At 33.2% G+C, this 20,791-nt stretch overlaps 3 protein-coding genes across 8 annotated transcripts in view; 1 reads left to right on the top strand and 2 right to left on the bottom strand.

Moving 5' to 3' along the window:
- The window catches only part of LOC148611399 (uncharacterized), a 23,388-nt gene extending 8,881 nt beyond the window's left edge, over positions 1 to 14,507 (bottom strand). For 4 of the 5 annotated variants that reach the window (XM_088591906.1, XM_088591909.1, XM_088591908.1 and 1 more), the window contains exons 1-14: positions 14,361 to 14,507; positions 12,930 to 13,054; positions 11,681 to 11,890; positions 11,346 to 11,523; positions 9,139 to 10,616; positions 7,654 to 8,594; positions 7,060 to 7,229; positions 5,956 to 6,180; positions 5,036 to 5,183; positions 4,564 to 4,736; positions 3,750 to 3,853; positions 2,339 to 2,564; positions 1,482 to 1,567; positions 427 to 584 (exon numbers count right to left, since the gene is read on the bottom strand). In XM_088591906.1, the coding sequence (XP_088448032.1) occupies positions 427 to 584; positions 1,482 to 1,567; positions 2,339 to 2,564; positions 3,750 to 3,853; positions 4,564 to 4,736; positions 5,036 to 5,183; positions 5,956 to 6,180; positions 7,060 to 7,229; positions 7,654 to 8,594; positions 9,139 to 10,616; positions 11,346 to 11,523; positions 11,681 to 11,890; positions 12,930 to 13,040 (4,208 nt within the window). In that variant the 5' untranslated portion in view covers positions 13,041 to 13,054; positions 14,361 to 14,507. The remainder of the gene's footprint in view (positions 1 to 426; positions 585 to 1,481; positions 1,568 to 2,338; positions 2,565 to 3,749; positions 3,854 to 4,563; positions 4,737 to 5,035; positions 5,184 to 5,955; positions 6,181 to 7,059; positions 7,230 to 7,653; positions 8,595 to 9,138; positions 10,617 to 11,345; positions 11,524 to 11,680; positions 11,891 to 12,929; positions 13,055 to 14,360) is intronic. The other variant, XM_088591907.1, reaches the window with a different exon arrangement.
- LOC148611398 (Golgi-associated plant pathogenesis-related protein 1-like) lies at positions 9,214 to 20,436 on the top strand. 2 transcript variants are annotated; one of them, XM_088591914.1, is made up of 4 exons: positions 9,214 to 9,318; positions 17,623 to 17,933; positions 18,673 to 18,762; positions 19,801 to 20,436. In XM_088591914.1, the coding sequence occupies exons 2-4, from the start codon at positions 17,669 to 17,671 to the stop codon at positions 20,019 to 20,021; spliced, it is 576 nt and encodes a 191-aa protein (XP_088448040.1). In that variant the 5' UTR covers positions 9,214 to 9,318; positions 17,623 to 17,668; the 3' UTR covers positions 20,022 to 20,436. The 2 variants fall into 2 exon arrangements, with proteins under 2 accessions (XP_088448040.1, XP_088448039.1); XM_088591913.1 differs by lacking the exon at positions 9,214 to 9,318 and adding an exon at positions 17,125 to 17,268.
- Positions 20,278 to 20,791, bottom strand: part of LOC148611397 (uncharacterized) — a 16,001-nt gene continuing 15,487 nt past the window's right edge. Inside the window, exon 16 of the mRNA XM_088591912.1 lies at positions 20,278 to 20,614. Within this exon, the coding sequence (XP_088448038.1) occupies positions 20,321 to 20,614 (294 nt within the window). The 3' untranslated portion in view covers positions 20,278 to 20,320. The remainder of the gene's footprint in view (positions 20,615 to 20,791) is intronic.

Genomic DNA, 20,791 nt, shown 5'->3' with positions numbered 1-20,791 from the left:
TGAAATAGTTTATCCCGCAACTAAGCTTTCTACTTTTCAAATAAAGAGTAATACACAGTGTCAAATAACATAAAGCTTTATTCCTCCACTGCATAATATCTTCTCCTGGTTACCATTTCAGTTATGAGCAATGTCAAAAACAGGACACAGGTAACAATTCAAAAGAGGCTTATGCAAAATTTTGCTGAAGAAATTAAACTATTTTGTACAAAGTTTGCATGTTTTGTTCAGAAAATATGGTTGCAGGATATAAACAATCCATGAACATTGCCGAAAAATATCAATATATTTATCTGAACACATTTCATAGCAGTCAGATTAGCTTAGGGAACCCTTATGATCTTACTGTTACTAAAGCTTGTCAAATAAATTTGATATTTTGCAGAAATATGCATGTATTGTGTATTTATTTGATATAATACATACCTATTCATTGGAGTTCTATTAAAGTTGAGTATCATGCCAATTTGATGGAAGCCCGAAGACATCAGTACATTTCTGGCCTTGACATTTTGCCACAGTGGACGGACAGATAAATCTGACACTTTAAGCTGGATTTCTGGTGCATGTTTTGTTATGGCTAGCTGCAAATAAGAACTAACTAAAATCAATTACATAAATATAATAACAAAATAGCATATTTTTTGTGAAAAAACTCAAGAAAATTTATGTAATATGAAAAATTAAATAAGTTGAATGTATATATTTTCATTTTCAGAAGTAACATAACTCATATATAAGTGCTAAGTCTCCTGCTCTTGGCAAGAGCCTCCCGATATTTAAAAAAAAAATCAACAATCTCCTGCTTATGTGCCCATGTCAAAGTGGGAAATATAGCTGCTTAAAGAAATTTCTCCTGTCTTATTTGAATTTTGGCCTTTAATTCATAGTAAATTACTTGTCAAAACAAATTAATCTCACACCTGTGATAAAGACCATTATTATCATTGTAATAGAGGAAAACATTGTGTGTCATCTCTCAGGGCAGGGAAGGACAAGGGAAATTGTAGCAGTGAAATTGGATTGAAGTTCAATAAGATATGTTGCTAAAAATAAAACATATCCCAAAAACAAAACCTCGGCAAATCTTCCACTTTGAGAAACTTTTGAGAGGGAGATCTCTCGCTTTAGAATTTTCTAAGGTTAATATCTATGTTCATAAACATAACTTTGTGACAGGATCCTATCAAACGCTATTTGATGATTAACATGTTGAAATTTAATACTAAATTAAAATTAACAGTATAAGAACTATAATTGTGATATATTTGTGAAAGAATTACTGCTGTATTTTCTGTCCATTCATAAGAACCTTAAAGCCCATGGACATGAACCACTTCACAGGTTAGTTAGTGTCCACTATGAAACAGAGGTTAATTTCTTCATAGACAGTAAAAATAAGTAATTCCTTAAACGAATAGAAAAGTATATTTATAAGATCTTTTTACAGTACTGACGTGTTCCTAACAAAAGTTACTCACCAAATCCACCATTAGAGAGATTTGCTCTTGTGGAGCTGGCAAAATATCATGTAAGTTCTGTGTGCAGTTTTTATCCCCAGATATATCTGTAAATATTTATAAATATACAGCAATGCTTGTATAAAAAAGAATGAAAACCTTTTGTCTCTGTTAACATTTATGTATTTACGAAAGGAATTGACTTAGACCTACAGGACCAATAAATCTAAATCTCTGAAATCAAAAAGAGATTGATTGATTGTGCTTTTATGTCTAAAAGCAGGTACTCTGTGCATTTCTTGACAAGAACATTTGATCAATCAAACAGACCCTTGCTTTGTACTACTGTGAAAGTACCTTAATTTGTGAGTACCAATTTTTTTGGATTAGGTAAGAAATACAAGTTTGTGGATTCTTGATTTCATGGTTTTGAGATTTTTAGTATAGATATATCAAAGGAAATCTCCTTGTTGTAGAGAACCAAATTTCATGTTTAGGCCTACCCAAGAAAACCATGAAAATTGGTCCTTTCACAGTAGTCTAAAATAGCATATCTCTCATATGCCACAACCTTGGTTGAGAATCAGGGGCTACCAATTTTAAAATCTTTGGTGTGATTGGCTGCTATACAGAGCAAATACAGACCATTACTAAAGACTGTAAATTGTATAAAACGGTATTTTTTTACTCTTGATTTAAATTTTATGAGGATTGGTATACCATGTTATACTTGCATAACCACCTTTGGGACAATTTAGATGTTTTTGCAGTTCATGAAAAGTCATCTACTCTAAAGTAGGATATACTAGTACATGTACTATGTATCTTGGTCAAAACTTGAAAACAAATCTATAAATAAACAGAAAAGAATGATTTACCAACAACTGCCCTGAGCGCATCGTAAGTAGGTATCAATAATTCATCTTTGTTCCAGTGTGGGTACACCACATATGGTTTCATTAGGTCATTAGGTTTAGCTTGGAAATGAAAACCCAGTAATTTGAGGAGATCAAGGGCAGATTGACTATGTAGGATATTATCTGTCACAATGCTTATCTGTCTGTTGTTCTCCTGAGTGTGTAGTCTCTTCAAGGCACTGTCAAACTGAAAAGTGTCAATAGACATGTTTTAAAAAACATCTTACAGAAAAAACATAGGGAATGAAAATTCAAAATCATAACAAAAAAATATCACAGAGAGTTCCATTGAAATAAGTGTTCAGTTTACACAGTGTACATTGCAATCCAAATTATCGTTTGATGTACTTCCAAAGAATTAGGCATGTATAAATATTCAATTTGTTTACAGTAATCATAGTTCTGTATCCAAGAAATTTGTGATCTTTTTTTTTCCACAGCTTGACAAAGGACCTGTATAATTGAGCAGGAATGGTAAAATTCACTACAGAAGTTTTATGGTCGTCATCATGAGCTCATGGATCGTTACGGTGTATCTATCTGTGCCATAAAAACTGATTTATTCAACATGTCATGGTTTTCCTTTCCTCGTTTGTCTACCCCAGACTTGACTTTTTATGAGCAACTGAGTGTGTGTTTCAAGAAAAGCAGAGGATGCTTACCCTACCGGTGCACCTGGTCCATGCTCCCAGTTTTTAGTAGAGTCCAAGTTGCTCATTTGCTTTTGTTACTTTGTTTGTATGATTTTAGTTACTTCATGTTTTTTGTCGTGCATGTCTGTTTTCCATGTCTGGTCTTTGTCAATGGATAACATTCTTTTGATTAACACTATAACTTTGGTTCCCTTGATTAGTCTTTCATTTAGAGCAAAAATGTGATTTTAATTAAAAGAGAAAAAAAAACCTTTAGTAGTATGTGAATATCAATAGTGTGAGTTATACTTATTGCGATTAAGTGTCAGTCCCTGTAATAATCAGGCTGTAGGTGAAACATGGTTTTTAAAAAACCCATCATGCACCATCAGAATCAAAGAAAACAGACATGCTGGACCATCGAGTTACAATTTAATTGAAATGCACTTAAAATTACCATTTCAAGGGTAGATAACTAATAGTGTTATTTTCAAACAGAGAAAGTATCCGTGAGTGATATTACGTAGTCAGATCAGTGGGTTTTTGCAAGCATGTTTCTGATTTTTCCCATTTTGCCTGATTCTTACAGGGACTGACACTTAAAATAAAGTCAAACTTTTGGCAATACAAATAATACACACACAAAGCACTTGCTTACAAATTTCCAAAAAAAAAATGGAACAACCCAAACTACAATATGTATATCAAAACCAATAGGTATGTTCTGATAACGTATTTACCAGGTCAATAAGATCAGGAACAATCAAAGGATGGTACTTGTGGTTCTGTAAAATATCTCCAAGTACTCTCTGTATAGTGGTCAGATTCTCTTCTCGTGTGGGAACTTCAAACAAAAAATGCAATATATATTCATAACTACCATGTAACTATTGAAACCACAACTGCTAAACTATTTACTCTTTGAACACTTTTATGTACTTTGATATGATTATTATTCATTCAAAAATCAGAATTTTGTATACTGTAACAAAAACAAGAACAAAAATAATTGGATGAGATGAGTTGAATAATTGGGTCGGGAACTAGTTATCATAATAGTTCAGTTAAAATAAATTTCAACCTTAACAAAATGCAAAAGGCAATGTTTGAATTAAAATTTATAGCATTATGCCTCGTTGAAATTCTTGAATTTTATTATCTTAAAAATGGACTCATGGTTTACTATTTAGTTACAAAATCTAGGTTGTTCAGTAAATGTGAACAATTTTCCTAAGTTGTAGGCAATCCTCTAATAAATGATAAAATGTTTACTATTCCTACATTTTATTTGGTAGAAAAGGCATAATTAATATTATGTACAGAGTTACTTCCCTTCTCTAATGTCAATTTCCATAGGAAATTGGAAAAGCTTATTTTTAGGATTCCGCAAGATCGATTTTGTAAGACTATTTTCTGTGTTTATTTGGGTCATAATGTTAAAGATTAAAACCTAAAAATCTTTTGTTGCAGTTTGTTTAGATATTAGATGATTTTTTTTCTAGCTCAACGTGACTATAATGAAATAGATCTCAAACCTCTTACAGATACACTTACCTGCAGGAACAACTGATTTAGGATTGAGAAGCTCCTTCCCTGTCTGTTCTTGTACCAGTTTCTCTGTAGTATCTAAAGTTTGATCTAACATGGCATGTCTGATCTGTTTCAGATTGATGGACACATTCTTACCAATCAAGGTAAAGGTGCTCCAGTTGTGAATGTCAGAATATCTGTGTAAATAATTGATGTTTAATGATCTATGCATTTCAATACAAATAACGTGGGACATATTAATAAATCATTGATGTATTCAAATATATACTTAACTGTTATGTTCTTATTTTTCATAGTTTATATTGCTGAATAAATTAACCTACTAGGGGTTCAGATTTCCCTAGGGTCTAAGTGTGTCTCACATTTTGATCAGGATGCAACTAAACGAAAGACAGAAAAAAACAAAAAAAATAGTCAGATGCAAAGCAGCAATACAGAATAACCATCATAACTTTACTGGTAAAAATATAGCTACCTCTCATCACTCTGAAGGTATCTCATCCCTGTATACATAGCCTCTGTGACAAGACAACCCTCTTGTAATTCTGAGTAGAATCTGTAGAAAAACTTCTCTCTGGCAATATTAGAGATAAGCCATGAACAAACCAACACACACTGAGCACCTACAAAGTGTAACACACAGATTTACACAAAATACACAACTGGTCAACAAAATATACACTTTCAACATTCATCTCATACAATTAGGAAAACAATCACTATAAATTCATAAATCATTTTAAAAATAGGACATGAAATCACCAACACAAAAGTAGAATTTTCTATAAATGGTTTAAGTTTATACATTGTATTACGGTCACACTATACAATAACAAAAATGCAATTATCTATTAATTGATTTCTGATTCTTATAGGACATGCTTCCAAGGTCCTTAGAGGACAGCCGTAGCAAAACTGATAAACATATGATCAATGTCATAGACATATATTATTTCCAACGTCATAGATTACTTTGCCCAATTTTACTAACATTACAACAGAATTTTGCGATAACCACCATCACCATTTCATGCAACACAAAACGTGGGTCTTATTTAAAAAATAAGGAGAAGCTAGTCATATAAGCATTAAAATAAGTCATGGAAACTCCATTTTATCATTGTTTTCTGAATTTACAGTACTATGACATTCTTCAAGTTTCACATTCAAAATGGTTTTCCATCTGTCTTGTTATACACAATGCGATAATGACAAATATATATACCAATCTATACGTTAAAATGTAAATAATTGGAGTAAATTACGCTAATTCTACAAACTATAAAAAGAAAGAAAACTTAAATCCTTTTCTTTCAAATACTGAAAAAAAGTCTCAATATAAAATTCATTTTATGTCCCAATTTCAAATGTATGCATCTACTACTATATACAAACCAGCAGCCAATAAAGCAGTAGGTAGACTGTATCCCTGTCCTATTGTCTCCTGGCTCCTGTGAGGGTTAAAACCAACATTGAGTACAACAAGCTGAGCTGTCAGTTTACTAGCTAGAATATCACTAGTGGATACAATGTAAGATGTCTGCTCAGGCGGTCCAGATTCCTGTCGGACTGGGTTTGGAGTAAAGGCAAGGAGACCCTCCTTCCAACATCCCATGGTGGCTAAAATAAAAAAAAAAACAACTTGAATTTAGTTACAAAAACATTTCTTTTTAAAAAAAAAACTATGATTATAACTGATTTGACAAATATACAAGATCACTCAAATCAGTATTTACCCTTGAAATAACATCTAATGAGATGTTATCAAAACTTCAATAAGCAAATATTTCAAAACCATGACTGAATAAAGCTCTCATTTAAATTGGATTGATTACAGACCATGAATACATATTTGATGCCAATAGTACTGTATAATATTATTATTTATTGGATATTACTTATCATAATTATCTTGCATAGATAAAATCTCATATTCAAATACCTGTAAAACATCATCCATCAAGGATCTAATACGTCTAATAACAAAAACTTAAAACTAAAAAAAGCTGTGAATAAATTTTCCTTTTCAGGATATTTTCCACTGCCTACTCCAGTAACTTATGGTCAAAATACGGAGTCATTAAACAGGTAGTTTATGTTGCTTCAGTCTCAAATCCAATTCAATGATATGGCATGTCTGTTTAAAGCTTCCAACTATACATCAAGTAGCCGTATTAAGTAGATGCAGAGAAAACTATTTAGATAAAGTTGTAGAAAGCCAGACACCATGATCACTATATACAATGTACCTCTTGGTTGGTGCAAAACAGGGGGTAGGGATTGGGATAAAAACCCATGAATCTGTAAACCTTCGTATACCAATAAAATGTTTATTCAGAATAAAGAAAATTATACAAAGGAAAAGGTACTACATATCACCTATGTGTATAACAGTGAAAGATGGTTTACCTATGTGTATAACAGTGGAAGATGGTTTACCTATGTGTATAACAGTGGAAGATCGTTTACCTATGTGTATAACAGTGGAAGATCGTTTACCTATGTGTATAACAGTGGAAGATAGTATTTCTTTCAGAAAAGCCTCCTTAGTAGCTTCAGCACCTGTAACTGGTGTAACATCTAACCATGCACCAACAGCTGATAATTCTCTCTTGGCAGCAGGAAGACTGATACAAGCAGGTTTCCATACACTACCATGTAATATCGCACTAAAATAACATTTACAAAAACATTTTTTTAGTTTCTGGCTATCATTTCACATAAATGCACATGTATATACAAAGTCATCTATATACATTTCTCAATGTTAAACAAAATCTTATACTTTTCTATCTACATACACCTTGTTCACTACTGCAAACCTATTAATTTTTTGTGGTTGCTAATTTTCAAGGATTCTATCAACTGAATATATTCGTGGATATCAATTTTCGCAGTTTAAATTTTTTTTTGGCATTATGTAGTTTTAAATCAATTTCGTGGGTACTGTTTTTCACGGTTTTCTGTCTACCACGAAAATAGGGAAAATTAGTATGTTTACAGTATATCAAATTTCATACACTGCAATAATTTGTCACATATAATTTACTTTTGAATAAAATAATAAGTTATCTCCCTTTTTAATAATCATACCTTTCTGGAAGTTGTGGATTGCCTATTGCTAAACATCTGTCTTTATCACTGATCTGTTGGTACTCTGTCACCACATTGGATGAAGATGTAATGTCAGTACCAGTAGAAGTCCTTGTAGCCAGAGTTGTGTAACTATGGAGACTGAGCAATGCCTCTAGTGACGTGGGACTGCCTACTCTGGCCAGCATTTCACCAGCTTTTCGACTGTACCTCTCAGGAAGCTGTGGTAAGTTCTGAGTAGGAGATCTAGGAGTCATTCTTGAGCCATCCACAGTAAAGTTAGTTGCTTCTCTTGACTGATCAAATTTTTCATCAAGGTCTGATTTCATTGACAGCTGTGTTGTGACTAACCGTGGGTTTGATACTTTACGTAAATCCAACATTACAGATTCTGAAGAGTCATCATCATCAGCAGGGCTTGTCATATTCGATAGTACTGTTTTTGAAATAAACTTGTTCAAACCACCTTTTCTTGCCTGTGACCTTAAGAATTCCAAGTCATCTTGCTGTTTGAGATAATTTAGTTCATTATTTATACATTTTTCCAACATATACAGACTTGGCACTATTGTAATATGGTGCCTAGTGTACAGATAGTTATGGCTCCAATCTTGGAGTGCAGTAAAGGGGCAGTAAAACAGATCTTTGTCAGGGACGATGATCAAGTTACTTCCTTGATCAAGTTTCATAAGAATGTCTTCGACAGGGGCAACTAGAAGGTTAAACAGCCTGTGACAAGCAGATTTGTTTGATAGATCTTGACTATTATTGTTTTCATTGTCATGAGTAGCTTGGTTTGGTTTGTTTCTCCCAAGCATTAAGTTTCTGTGTCGTTTCAGACTCAGTTTTTCTTCACTAAGTGGAATGGCCCTGTTTTCACATGTGTTTAGAAGTTCTTTCCAATCCATGTCACCTCGGATTTCTTTTAGTAAACTTTGAACCTGGAAAATAAGCAATATATTTGAATATTCCACTTATGAACATGAACTTTTTTTTATCACAGACATCTTTGGTAAACTCCTTGATAAGTATGATTAACAATACATGACTGTAGATGAATTTGGGTACTTACCAAAATTATAGAATCATTTTAAATAAACTCTACAATTTCAAGAAATAGTACCAAAAACCACAAACAGATCCTGTGCTGAAGATTCTGGAATCAATACTCTTGGTTTTCAATTAAAAGTGTGTTCTATTGAAATAATATTTCTCACATGATGGATGAATATTATTTTTTAAAAGTTGTTTATATCTAATGAAACAGGCTAAGTACAGTACCATGTGCAGTATATGTATCATGTCCCAGGTTTCCAGGACAGAGTTAAACCTAACCAATTCTGAACTATGTGCTTTTGAAAATTAAAGCAATTTTCTTTAAATAAAAAGGTGCTTTTGGAAAAAAAATGCCTACAAATCCTAATAATTTTACTGAGAATTTCACTGAAAGAAAACCACATTTTATTCATTTTAGATATTCCATACCTGACTAATCATTCCTTCATCTTCTTCAGATTTCCCAGAATAGAAACGGACAATCCCCTCACCAGGAAGTAAAACCCATATCAATAGTCTACCTGGCAGCAGGGAATAATACAACACATTAGAATTCTGCTCATTGACAATTCTCAGTAAATGATCAACTGTATCTAATTGTAGTCCCATGTGAGGAGCAACATAACCAGGCATTTGAGTTATATATCGCTTTCGATAAGCTTCTGCAATCTGTAAACACTCATTTTTATTTCCAAGCTTACTTAATACACATTGCATGCCATCATAGCACTCAGTAAGTTGTTTCTGATAGTCAGGTGGACAATATGTGTCCTCATCTTTGTGCTCCTTGATTTTAGTCTCATAAAATGGTATCAAGGCTTCAAAATATTCTCTAGCCTGTTCAATGTCTTTCAGCTGAGTAGAGTGTTGCTGTATACAAGCTATATTGTACTGACAAATCTTATGAATATCAAGGTATTCTAAATCCTCAGCTAGGTCTAATGCCTGTTCATAATAAAACAAACTATGTTGATATCGCTTCATTTCCCTATAGACATTTCCTGTTTTACACAATGAAGTTGCCTTGGTTCGATAATCAGTTGGTATGGCTGCATTTAACATCAAATCATAACTTTCTATTGACTTCTCATAATCTTCTTTCATTAGATAAGCATCAGCTAACATTTCATATGCCATAACCAACATTTTAGTGTCCTTGAACCTTTTTGCCATGGCAACATATTGTTCATGATAGGTAATTGACAGCTTCCAGTTTCTTAGTGAGGCATAGACACTTCCTAGACAGCCGTAAGCCTGAGCCATTCCCTTCCTATCCTTATTTCCTTTGGAAGAATGCAAGTACAAATTATAATTTTTCAAAGCTTCATCATAATTACTAAGGATCTCATTCAACATTCCTGTGTTGTGATATGACTCAGACTTTATTCTGCCTTCTAATCCAAAATGCTCTAATAGTTTGATATATTTCCTAGCATGATGTTCAGCCTGATGCATTTGACCAATAGATTTATAGGCTATACTTAAATTGAGCCTCAGTCCGCACTGCAACTCACGAGTCCAGAATTCTGGAAAATCTCTCTCAGAACCAGCCTCTTCCTCTAATTCTGCCTCTAAATGCAACAATTTCTCATAGTACACAATAGCCTGATGAGTGTCCCTACTCTCAAGATAAAGGGTAGCAATATTAACAAGTGCTTTTGTCTGGTAGATCTGTTCATGTGTAGCTATGGCCGTCGATAGACATTCCTGATAAATTCCAATGGCTTGTTCACTGTGTTTACAAGCTGAGTGAGCATTGGCTAAGGTCAGTAAAATTCTCATTGTTATTCCTTTCTGATTTGTCTGAAATTTCTGAGCAGCTTCTAAAATCTTAATACAATAATCATATCTTCTTGCTTGGAATAAATGGACGCCAATTTCACTTAACTTTTTATAGGAATCCATATCTGTAAATAAAAAAGAAACATGATTATAATTATTTTGCACGTAATATTTTGTGTCAGTTTTCCACCCATACAATACCTGACCTAAAGACATTCTCAGTTAGGGGTATCAAGGTTTTTCTTAGTGGTGGTGTATATAAGAAAAGTACTGCAAAGTAACTGAGTTATGTAATTGCTTCTCTATGTAGACTCTGTTGAATGTAAATATTCACAAATTTTTAAAGAAGATTTAAGAAATTATGAGAAATGTCATTGTATGAAAACTAATTTTTGCTTGGATTATTTTCATATCCTTTTGTTTATTACTTAAAAAGTTGATTTTTACACACTGAAGATAGAGAATTTTATACTTTGCCTAGGCCAGTTTGAGTTGCATCCTACCTGAACTTTCATTGCAAGTGCACATCAAACTTTTCAAACAGTTTTATTCTATATGAAAGACTTCTACAACTGTTTTGTGGGTTAGGTGGATAAGATTTTAGTTATGGAAAGATTAAAATGGAGAAACAATTTTTGAAAAGTACCAAAGATTACCGTATATTCCGGTGTATAAGCCGCAAAGATTACTGGTATATCATATTTCAGAATATGTGCACCTTTTCCTACCAAGTTTTTGACTCTTCAACCATAAAATCAAAAATCAATTTAAGTCCAATTACCAAAACTAACCCTTCCATCATGTAGCATGAAATGTTTGTCTTTAATACAGCATGATTTAATGCATCATTTTACCTTCTAGCTTCTCTGCAACTTCTATAGGAATACGGCATAATTCCACGGCAATTTCTGCTAGATGGTTTGTAAGTTCATCAGCATTATCTGGGTCAAGATCAAGGGCAGTAAGATATGCAGACACAGCTTCTCTATAGTCAGACATGTTTGCAAGTGTTAGCCCATACAATCGGTATGCCTAAAATGAACAAAATCTGGTCACTTAGTGGCTAAGTATAATACTAATGTAAGAATTTAACCTGTATAAAGGAAGTTTCTAATTTAAAGGCATGGAAGATAAATAAAAAAGTTTATCTTCAATTAAAGATGCATGCTGATAAGCATGGACAACCTACCTCAGGGTTTTCAGGTTCAATACTTATGGCATTCTCAGCATCTTTCAATGCACTTGAGTTGTCTCCCATATCTAAGAATGCTTTGGTGCGGGCAAAAAGTACTTCCATATTCTTCTCATCTATCTCCAAGGCTTCATTGTAACGTTTAATAGCCACAGGGAAGTCTTGTAAAAGGACTGCCTGGTCTCCCATTTCACGTAAAGACTTGATCTAGAAAAAGATAATAGAGCATAAGAATAGAACCATTACAACTGCATAATTTAATTGCATTTTATATTTTGTCATTTACAACAGAAGGACATTGACACTATTTGCCTTTATAATATGATGTCCTACAAATGTCTAGCAAAACATTACCTGATATATCTACCCCTGGGTGATTCAGATGGAGAAATAGTCCTTTTTGCCATATTAGAATAGAAATAGTTCATGTTAGGTATGTACTTACAGCACAAGGGTTGGCCTTTATATTCATTTTTTCTACCTTGCTAATGCTTGTTATGAAATACTTGAATATAAAGACCCAGCCTACCTAGTGTAATTTTTCATTTCAAAACATACTTCATATAAAGAAAATTGTTAGAAACAATCAATATAAGTTTCAAAATAATCATTTTCAGCTGCAAAAGCATTCAATAAGGTGTTTTTACTAAGTTGTTTCATTTTAATTTCTAACCACGTTTTATAAGAAAGAAATATTGTACAACCTGTGTCTGAAAAATTAAGACATTCAAACTTGATTTGAAGACAATATCATATAAAATTCAATTCTTAAAAGATGTATTTTATATTTATATAAACTTTCTTACAGTAATATTTCACTTCTAGTTTGTTTGTTTACATTACGTCATCTCTTTTCTCTTATAAAAATCTTTTTATTTCTTGGCCAAATCTTATATATTGATGCATAATACGCACCCCGATGTTCTGGATATTATTTCTATGTAAATACAACACCATACCCACATGATTTATTTCATAAGTATTGTTATGTGTATGATATGAGACTTTTATTACCTTTTCAATTTTCAACAGGCAAACTTCATTCATTCTATTCTGCACCTTTGTCAATGACAATACATATACTTCTATTATTTCTTTTTGAAGTTCCAGTAGGTGTGAAACTTTGAGTCTTTAGATTTTAATATAATTCTAAACAATTTAAAAAAAAGTTTACTCTAATTACTTCTATTGACAGAAAAGAAAGTATATCACGCTCAAGCCCTGTTTTCCTATAGCTATCACCAACCTCATTAATTTCTTCAGCCTCTGAAATGGGTTCACTCCCCTCAGCCAAGCTAGGCATACTGAAGCTGTGACTAAGTGTGGCAGCATAATGTGCTTGCATTTGTCTATCCATTGTTAAGTGTTCAGCTGAAAGTAATGAAGAAAATATTTTGAATAATAAAAGTTGATTTGGAATAAATTATTTTGCATTACTGTTAAGGTTCATCAAATGAAGTATTTTTTCATACCAACAAGTTATTGTTTTTACATGATTAAAAAAATCATTCTTATTGAACAGATATTGGTAAAAATATATCTACAATATAAAATTTTTAAAAAGGGAGTTTTTGAAACAAGATTCTACTATTATATTTAAACCATGTTTAAGGTCTTTTACTTTACTAAACATATGTTAACCATAGGAAAATCCAAACTGAGCTTCCATTCAGTTGACTTTTATGATTAGGCAGAAATAAGGGGACAGGGTAATAAGACTCAAAAGAAAACTAGAGGTTTTACATGCTAAATACTTTTTACATGGGTTGCTTCAGATTTTATAAAGATACAGTTACACTACAATGTCCCCAAAGCAAAGTAGAATAGCTATATTATGAATTTACAGATGTCTAGGAACAACAGAAATGCCAAATCTATTACTATTTTGGAGTTTTTTTAACATTTACTTTTCCATTGTATTTGGGAGCATTAATGGTTAAAATTATAATTTGTTTTCTGCATTATCCCCCAAGTCAAATTGGGGATACATCTTCATTTACCAAAATCTGCAGTATTACATATTTCAATATACCGGTATATAAAACACCTAAGCTTCATTCCTAGTATTGCACGTGGTAGACCCTCTAGGTGATGGAATTGGCTTCTTATTTCAATTATTTTGGTTTTGAGTACTTCTTATAGACAATTAATTTTTGAATATATTGAACAAGTGATATACATGTATGGTTACTGACTGAGTATTGCTCTATCATGACCTAATAAAAGTTAGATTGTTTAGAAGCTGCAAAAATGTTGCCTGCTTAATTCTATCAAAATCTATCAGTTTTAACACCAACAGGATGTGTTAAGTCAATGACTTTTTTTACTACCTCTAAATGTTGCTTTAAAACACTAGTTTATTGCACATGCTATTTAAATGTGATGGTTTTTTGGTATATACTATAATGAAGATGAGTCTAATATTGTTTTGATAAATTGTCTGTCTTTGCTGAGCATCAATTTAAAACAGTTAATGGAATCTGCTGACATGGTAGATTCAAACAAATTGTAAAGATGAAGACATCCTTGTCATGGCCAAACTTGAAATAAATATTTGAAAATTCAGACTTAACAAACATTGAAGGAAAGCGGAACGGAACTGATAAGATATATTTGCAGCATGGGCCAAACAGAACACGAATAGAATACAAAGAAACATAGCTGCATATTTTAGAACCTGCAGCAGAAACAATATTTAGGTTAAATCTTTGTTCGAGTCCATTTTAAATACACGCATTCAACGCTGAGGCACATTCATTGCTTTGAAATCTTGAAGCAAGTGCTCGTTTTTCATGCACCGGAAGTGTCCGTTACTATACACAAGTTCAATGATATGTCCAAATACCAATGATAAGTTTTATCAACGAGCAAAATAACGACCTTTAAAGAAGTAACCCATTAGTAGATGTACAGATGCGCCTTCTGTGAACTTATACAAGAAATATAACATTTTAAAAAATGTAAGACTCTTTACAATGAAGTTAGTTAGAAGTTCTGCAAATCATCAAATATCATAAGACAACTAAGTATGTATGGTTGACTATCAAGTTGATTCCCTCGTTTTTTTTTTCTGACTAAAACCCTATAACTAATTTATCCCACACTTTATTTAATCAGTCTGAAATATGTCCCTACTTTCCAAACATGTTCATTTGCTGTGAAACACATACAATGAACATCATCATCCAACCTTTGATATGTTCCCATGTATTCATGACGTTGTTACCCGTACATTGTTATGAAATTATGTCCTAGATTCGAGGATTTTATACATTGCTTCTACCTCAAAGAACGTGAGATAAAGAACACTACAGACACTATGAAGCCAAACTCATAAATTGACCTTCTATTAGAGATCGATAGAAAAGGAAAACTCATGACAAACGCGTTGACTTCTCGTTCCGTATCATCAACTTTCCTTTTATCTGTGGCAACATACCTTCAGCATTTGCAATACAGTTCATGGTAAGCCATTGCTGACCGAAGCTACGTGGATTGGTTATTTTTTTACCGTGCAAGTCCTCTTTCAATAGGACTTCTGGAGCAGTGTTATATTGCTAAAAGATCGTAGTCATCACAACAAAAAATAGTGGTCGGCATCATCATTACATCAAAATTACAGGTCTATCTCATCGTGGATCGTTATGTTATAGCGATCTGCACCACGAGAACTGTGTATTAAGTTTCCCTTCCTCTTTCGTCAACCCTGGACGTGACATTGTGCATGGTAATTTTTAGAAAAGCAGAAGACGCTTTTCCCTATCGATGCACCAGGGTCCATGCTCCCAGTCTTAAGTGGAGTCATCTACTTTTGTTTCTATGTGCGTGTTATTTTGGCAGTTTCTTTTCTAGTCATTTTATTTGGATTACGTTCTTATTATTACCGTTTGAAACCTGGTTCCCTATAATTCCCTTTCTTTCCAAAACCGTTCCTATACATTCCGATGAAACGTATACAAGACCTATTGCACATTTCTTGGCGACATCGTGCTATATGTATGACGCAGATGGGAAGGGAATACAAACATGCATTGTTTTCAATCATGTACATTTCAAATACTTAAAGACAATATATGCATATGTTGTACAAGATCACAAAAGGAGGTAGGCTATAAGTAAAAGCTATGAACTCTGTGTAACTACAACTTACATTCACAATGTTTGACCCACTTTCTTTTGTATGCTTCACAAGTCTTCGCGAACATATTTACCGCCCCCAACAAAGCAACCACATATAAAAGATAATTACTATTAATATTTTCAAGCCCCAAAACACACCATTTTTATAAGACCTATGTTGCTTGTTTTTGTGTGTGTTTTTTTAAGGGTGTGGACATTTTTATTCCTTTGTGCTGTGTGTGACCATGGTATTTTTCTGTTACCTTTCTGATGTTCCCGGCTCTGTTTGTCCACGAATTTCGCCTCTTTTGACGATTATGTTTATAATTCTACATAGAAACTGCAGATAAAGTTACTCCATGTCTAGCAAGCTTTTCTCTGACTTCACCTGTACTCCTACAACATAAGAGGTTGGAATTCCGTTCCTCCACACCCCGGATGGCACAAAGTCAGAAAATAGCTTGCCAGACAACCTGTGGCATAGCTGGAGTAACTTTAACTGATGCCATCGAACGGAATTCCATCCTTTTACGTGGTAGAAGTACAGATAAAATAGTCTACCTTGACTTTATTGTATTCCGACAAGAACTCATATGCACATGACTATACTCTAATTCGAAGAATAAGTTTCCATCTTTTTCTTGGAACTCACATATATGTATATTATTAATACTATACTGGAATACATTAACCCAGCTAGCGATAGACAAGCTAATTTTTTTTCAAAGACTTTCAAATCACTGCTTCTATGCAAAGAAAGGGGTGACGAATGGTTGGCTTGTGATCAGAAATATTTCTTGAAGTAGGATGATATCCTTTTTGTGGGCTATTGCGTTCGTTCTATTCATTGTCGGTGGCGATCTATGTAATATAACTTCGGAAAAAGGGTGGGGTGCTGACTGGCCTAAAGGGGGTGCCCCGCTCTAGGACAGTGATCTCATTTTTTTCTAGACAATCAACCAACCTTTTCGAGCATAAAAGGCAGGGGATCCAGGAATTTTGATAAGGGGGTGTTCCAGATTTTTATTTGCTGCATTTTTGCACGAAATTACATGCAACACAAATTTTCCCTTGGATCCACCACAGAGAGGGGACTTGGACCCGCTTATGAGAGTAATATTACTTATACAAACATTGTCCATTTGATTGTCCTTAATCCAAAATCTGTGAAATATCTACTACATGAATATAAACTAAAATCAACTTGACAGTTGATAGATATATATAACATGCCTACAGTATAATGTTCTGAATTAATACACTGTCAATGAAGTGTATAGAAAGAAATTTAAAACTCATTTACTAATGACATTTGATACACGCTATGTGCGTAGTCAAGACTTGATCAATGTGCTCTATTGTTATCTAAAACAAAGTAAGAATGTGTTTGAAAACGAATAAAGAACAGCACAAACCAGACAACTTAACTCTCATTTGTCCAAGAGTTGATGACTGAAATGTGCCAGGTAGGGCATTATTGCCAGATTTCCAAAACTATATTAGCAGTTTATTAAACAACGTTAAATGTTGATTTTTTTTTACCAAAACACCTGAGACTGAATATTTACAAATATAAAATAACCCTCCATTCATCAATCATTGACAAGACCACCGACACTTCCGGTGTAGTAACCAATGTATGGTTTTATACGATAATGTTGTCATAAATACATCGTCCAAGTCAAGGTTTTAAGTCCACTTAGATTGAAAAAAAAAAACATTTTGAATGTAATAGGGAGAAAAAAGAACAAAAATGGGATAAAATACAGTTACATAGAAAATCAATATTCGTGTATTCGATTTTTTCTCTCCATTTCTAGTCTATGCAAAAGGAAAACATTAGGTAGCTGGACATTTATATGCAGAATGAGTTGTTTTGGCTGTACTTCAAAGTATTATAGCGTCAAACAGTTTTCAGCCGATGGCCTTAAAATGCACAATCAAATAAGAAGGTATCATAAAGTTCCTCCACTCAGATTTTCTAAAGAACTGGCGCGCCATGCACAGCAATGGGCAGAATATCTAGTGAAGACTAATCAAGATTCCCCTGAAGTTCAACACTTAAAGAGGAAAAATATAGGACAGAATGTTACAATAAAAGAATCTTATAACAGATGCATTGACTACTCAGGTATTGTGCATAAATTTGACAACTGCTGGCCTACAGGTAGTAACTTTCATTAATAATGGAGAATATATTTCGAGATAGCGTCAGTGTCAAGGAATTGTTACTTCTAAAAATATTCAGATTTAAGATGAAACATTAATGCTAATAGTGTCAGAGACACCTCAAGGGAGCTACACTGTAGAGTAGTAAGACCTTAAGTGAAACTTACAATTTGATGAAGTTTCAATGAAATTTTTGCCTTTTGATGAAATTACAACATAGTCTTGAGAAAAGGTTGAAAATGTCCTTTATAAGACAGCAAACATTTGATTTTCATGAGAAGGGGCTATGCATTTTTTGGGAAAAAAGTCAGTTTTCAAATTTTTGAGAAAAAAATAATTTGTCGTCAGCAGTGTAAAATATTGCATGTTTTATTCTCAGCTTTCAATAGTTCTGATTATATATTTAAAGGAAAAAAATGTTTTTATTGTTGCAAAAAATAAATTGATTTTACCAAAGGTGGAAAATGGTCTTGGAAAAAACTAACATCCCCCTAAAAATCAAATGCTTGGTGCCTAAAGAATGACCAGAATTTGCCACTTTACTATTCAAGGGTTATCTATAAATTGTAATAGGTTGTTAGAACAAAAAGAGACACAAGGTCCATACATACCACACAATGAACTTGTACTTACAATTCACATTTAAGAACTCAACTACCATTACTAACTGTAACCCATCACAGTATTCATCATTATTTCAGCTGAGGATATCATTAAGGAATGGTATGGTGGTGTAGACATTTATGAACCTTATTTTAGACGAGAACCACCACCTATAGACATGCTTAAAGGTGATTGAAAGCTAGAATATAGTAACACAATTTTCTAAACTTCTGACATAGCATAAACCTTATTTCTCTAGGAGTCAGCACATTCATAAATTTTTCTAAAGTTTGAAGGTTTTACACCAGTTCCTCCACATCAGACATGGTCTGTCAGTATTCTTAAAGTTTGCTTTATTTCCTAATTAACCTAAAATAGAGGGGTAGAATCCTTCCTCTTGGGTGTGCCTCTGTGTCCATCAGAACAGAAAATATTTTGGTCATAAATATTTTTTTTTTAAACCCGTTTTCAGTTTTACTTTCATTTAATGCTTACATGAACAAAGGAAAAGTTGCATTGGAATGGCATTTAACCATAACTTTACCATTAAAGTATCAATTGTACCCAAGTCGTGCTCCTTGTTCCAAGATTGTGCCCTCTATCATAATTTTTTAATTGGAATAGGATTTAAAGAAGACGTATTTCTAGTGTGCCGCATCCTTTTACCCAAAACCCTATACCTTGATTTTGCTGCATCCTTTTACCCTAAACCCTAAACCTTGATTTTGCTACATCCTTATACCTAAACCTTGATTTTCCTAATTTTACAATAACACCTAATATTCTAGCACATACCTTTGACACTATGTCAGTAAGTTGTTAAGTACTGGAATCTGTAAGAATCAGGCAAAATTGAAAAGTATGAGTCATGCTCATAAAAAAAAAACCCATGAATTAGACAATGTGGGCACATAGTTTACAGTCTATTAAAGACAAATTGACAGTTAGTTCAGCTTAGAAGTGTCATAGATGCAGACATGCAAGTTCAAATTTATAATAAGGGAAAAGCGAGTAATCTCCCTTTGCCAATGAAATTGCAATGCATTTCCTGTAGTTTATACCTCGAATTACTGACACTTAAAAAAAAGAAATGAATGTCCTTTCTGCATTTTAGATATCATTTTGAATAAGATTTCATGGAAGGGATTGTGTGTTCACCACTGCCTGATTCTTACAGAGAATAGCACTTCAAACTACACCTTTATTATAATGAATTTCCTTTGTAGGATACAACAATTTCAGCCAGATGGTTTGGAAAGGCTCTAAGGAGATGGGGATGGGTAAAGCTATTGGACATGAAAGGACAGTAATAGTATCATCATACCGTCCAGCTGGAAATGTTCTGGGTCATTTTGTTGAAAATGTCTTGGAGCCAAATGACAAAGTGCTAGCCTTTACTCATTTTAAGTGTAATAAAATTTATCCACTATCAATAAGAAAAAATTAAGTTTAGCACTTATTGTAACCTGCAACACCATATCAAGTTGGAAATATTTCAGAATTTCCTTTCCCGTGGATGGAGTAAAAACTTTTCTTCAGTCTTTTTCCAGAGTAACACCATTCATTTTGGCAGTTATCTGTTTTAATAATTTTTGTGAAAGGTCCTGGGTCATTTCGCTATTAATTTAAAAGTTTTTGGTGTGATTTCTGCCAGGTATTGAACAAACAACCCTAAGATGAGAAAACTACCATGAGACCACCGATGTGATTGGATTAATTTTATCTGTGTTATAAACGACACTATGATCAGTTTATTAATGTTTTGTTGATATCTGTCAGTTTCTTGTTTATCATTGATGCTGTATCAACACTTTTAATCAATATTCCATGGTCTTTTACTGACTGAATAAAGATTCCCTTGATGTTTTGGTCAATATTTACTTCCTCCAAACTACACACAATGTCCAATAAAATGGCAGAACAAGGTTCTACATCAGACTCCTCCATCCAATAGATACCCTTTGCGATATGACCGAACACTTCAGTTAGGATATATGCATGATCTTCATCTGGTCTAGTGTCTTGTTTTATCACAACTTCCTATAAATAAATCATATGTGAAGATGGGCTGCTACAGCACATTTAGTTTTAGGAATTATTACTAACAACTGCAGGAGTTGAAACATACTTAAACATAAATCACCATTACATATACCAAGTAGTTTCTTTAGTATCAGTGTTCATTTTTCAATTTTATGACTGCTTATTGGTTTTCTT

This window comes from Perna viridis, chromosome 7 (assembly GCF_037379345.1).
Source record: "Perna viridis isolate PV_CMFRI_1.1 ecotype Kerala chromosome 7, ASM3737934v1, whole genome shotgun sequence".
Taxonomy (NCBI): Eukaryota; Metazoa; Mollusca; class Bivalvia; order Mytilida; family Mytilidae; genus Perna; species Perna viridis.
Note: the sequence above shows the minus strand (reverse complement) of the source record. Positions and strands in the feature narration are given on the sequence as shown.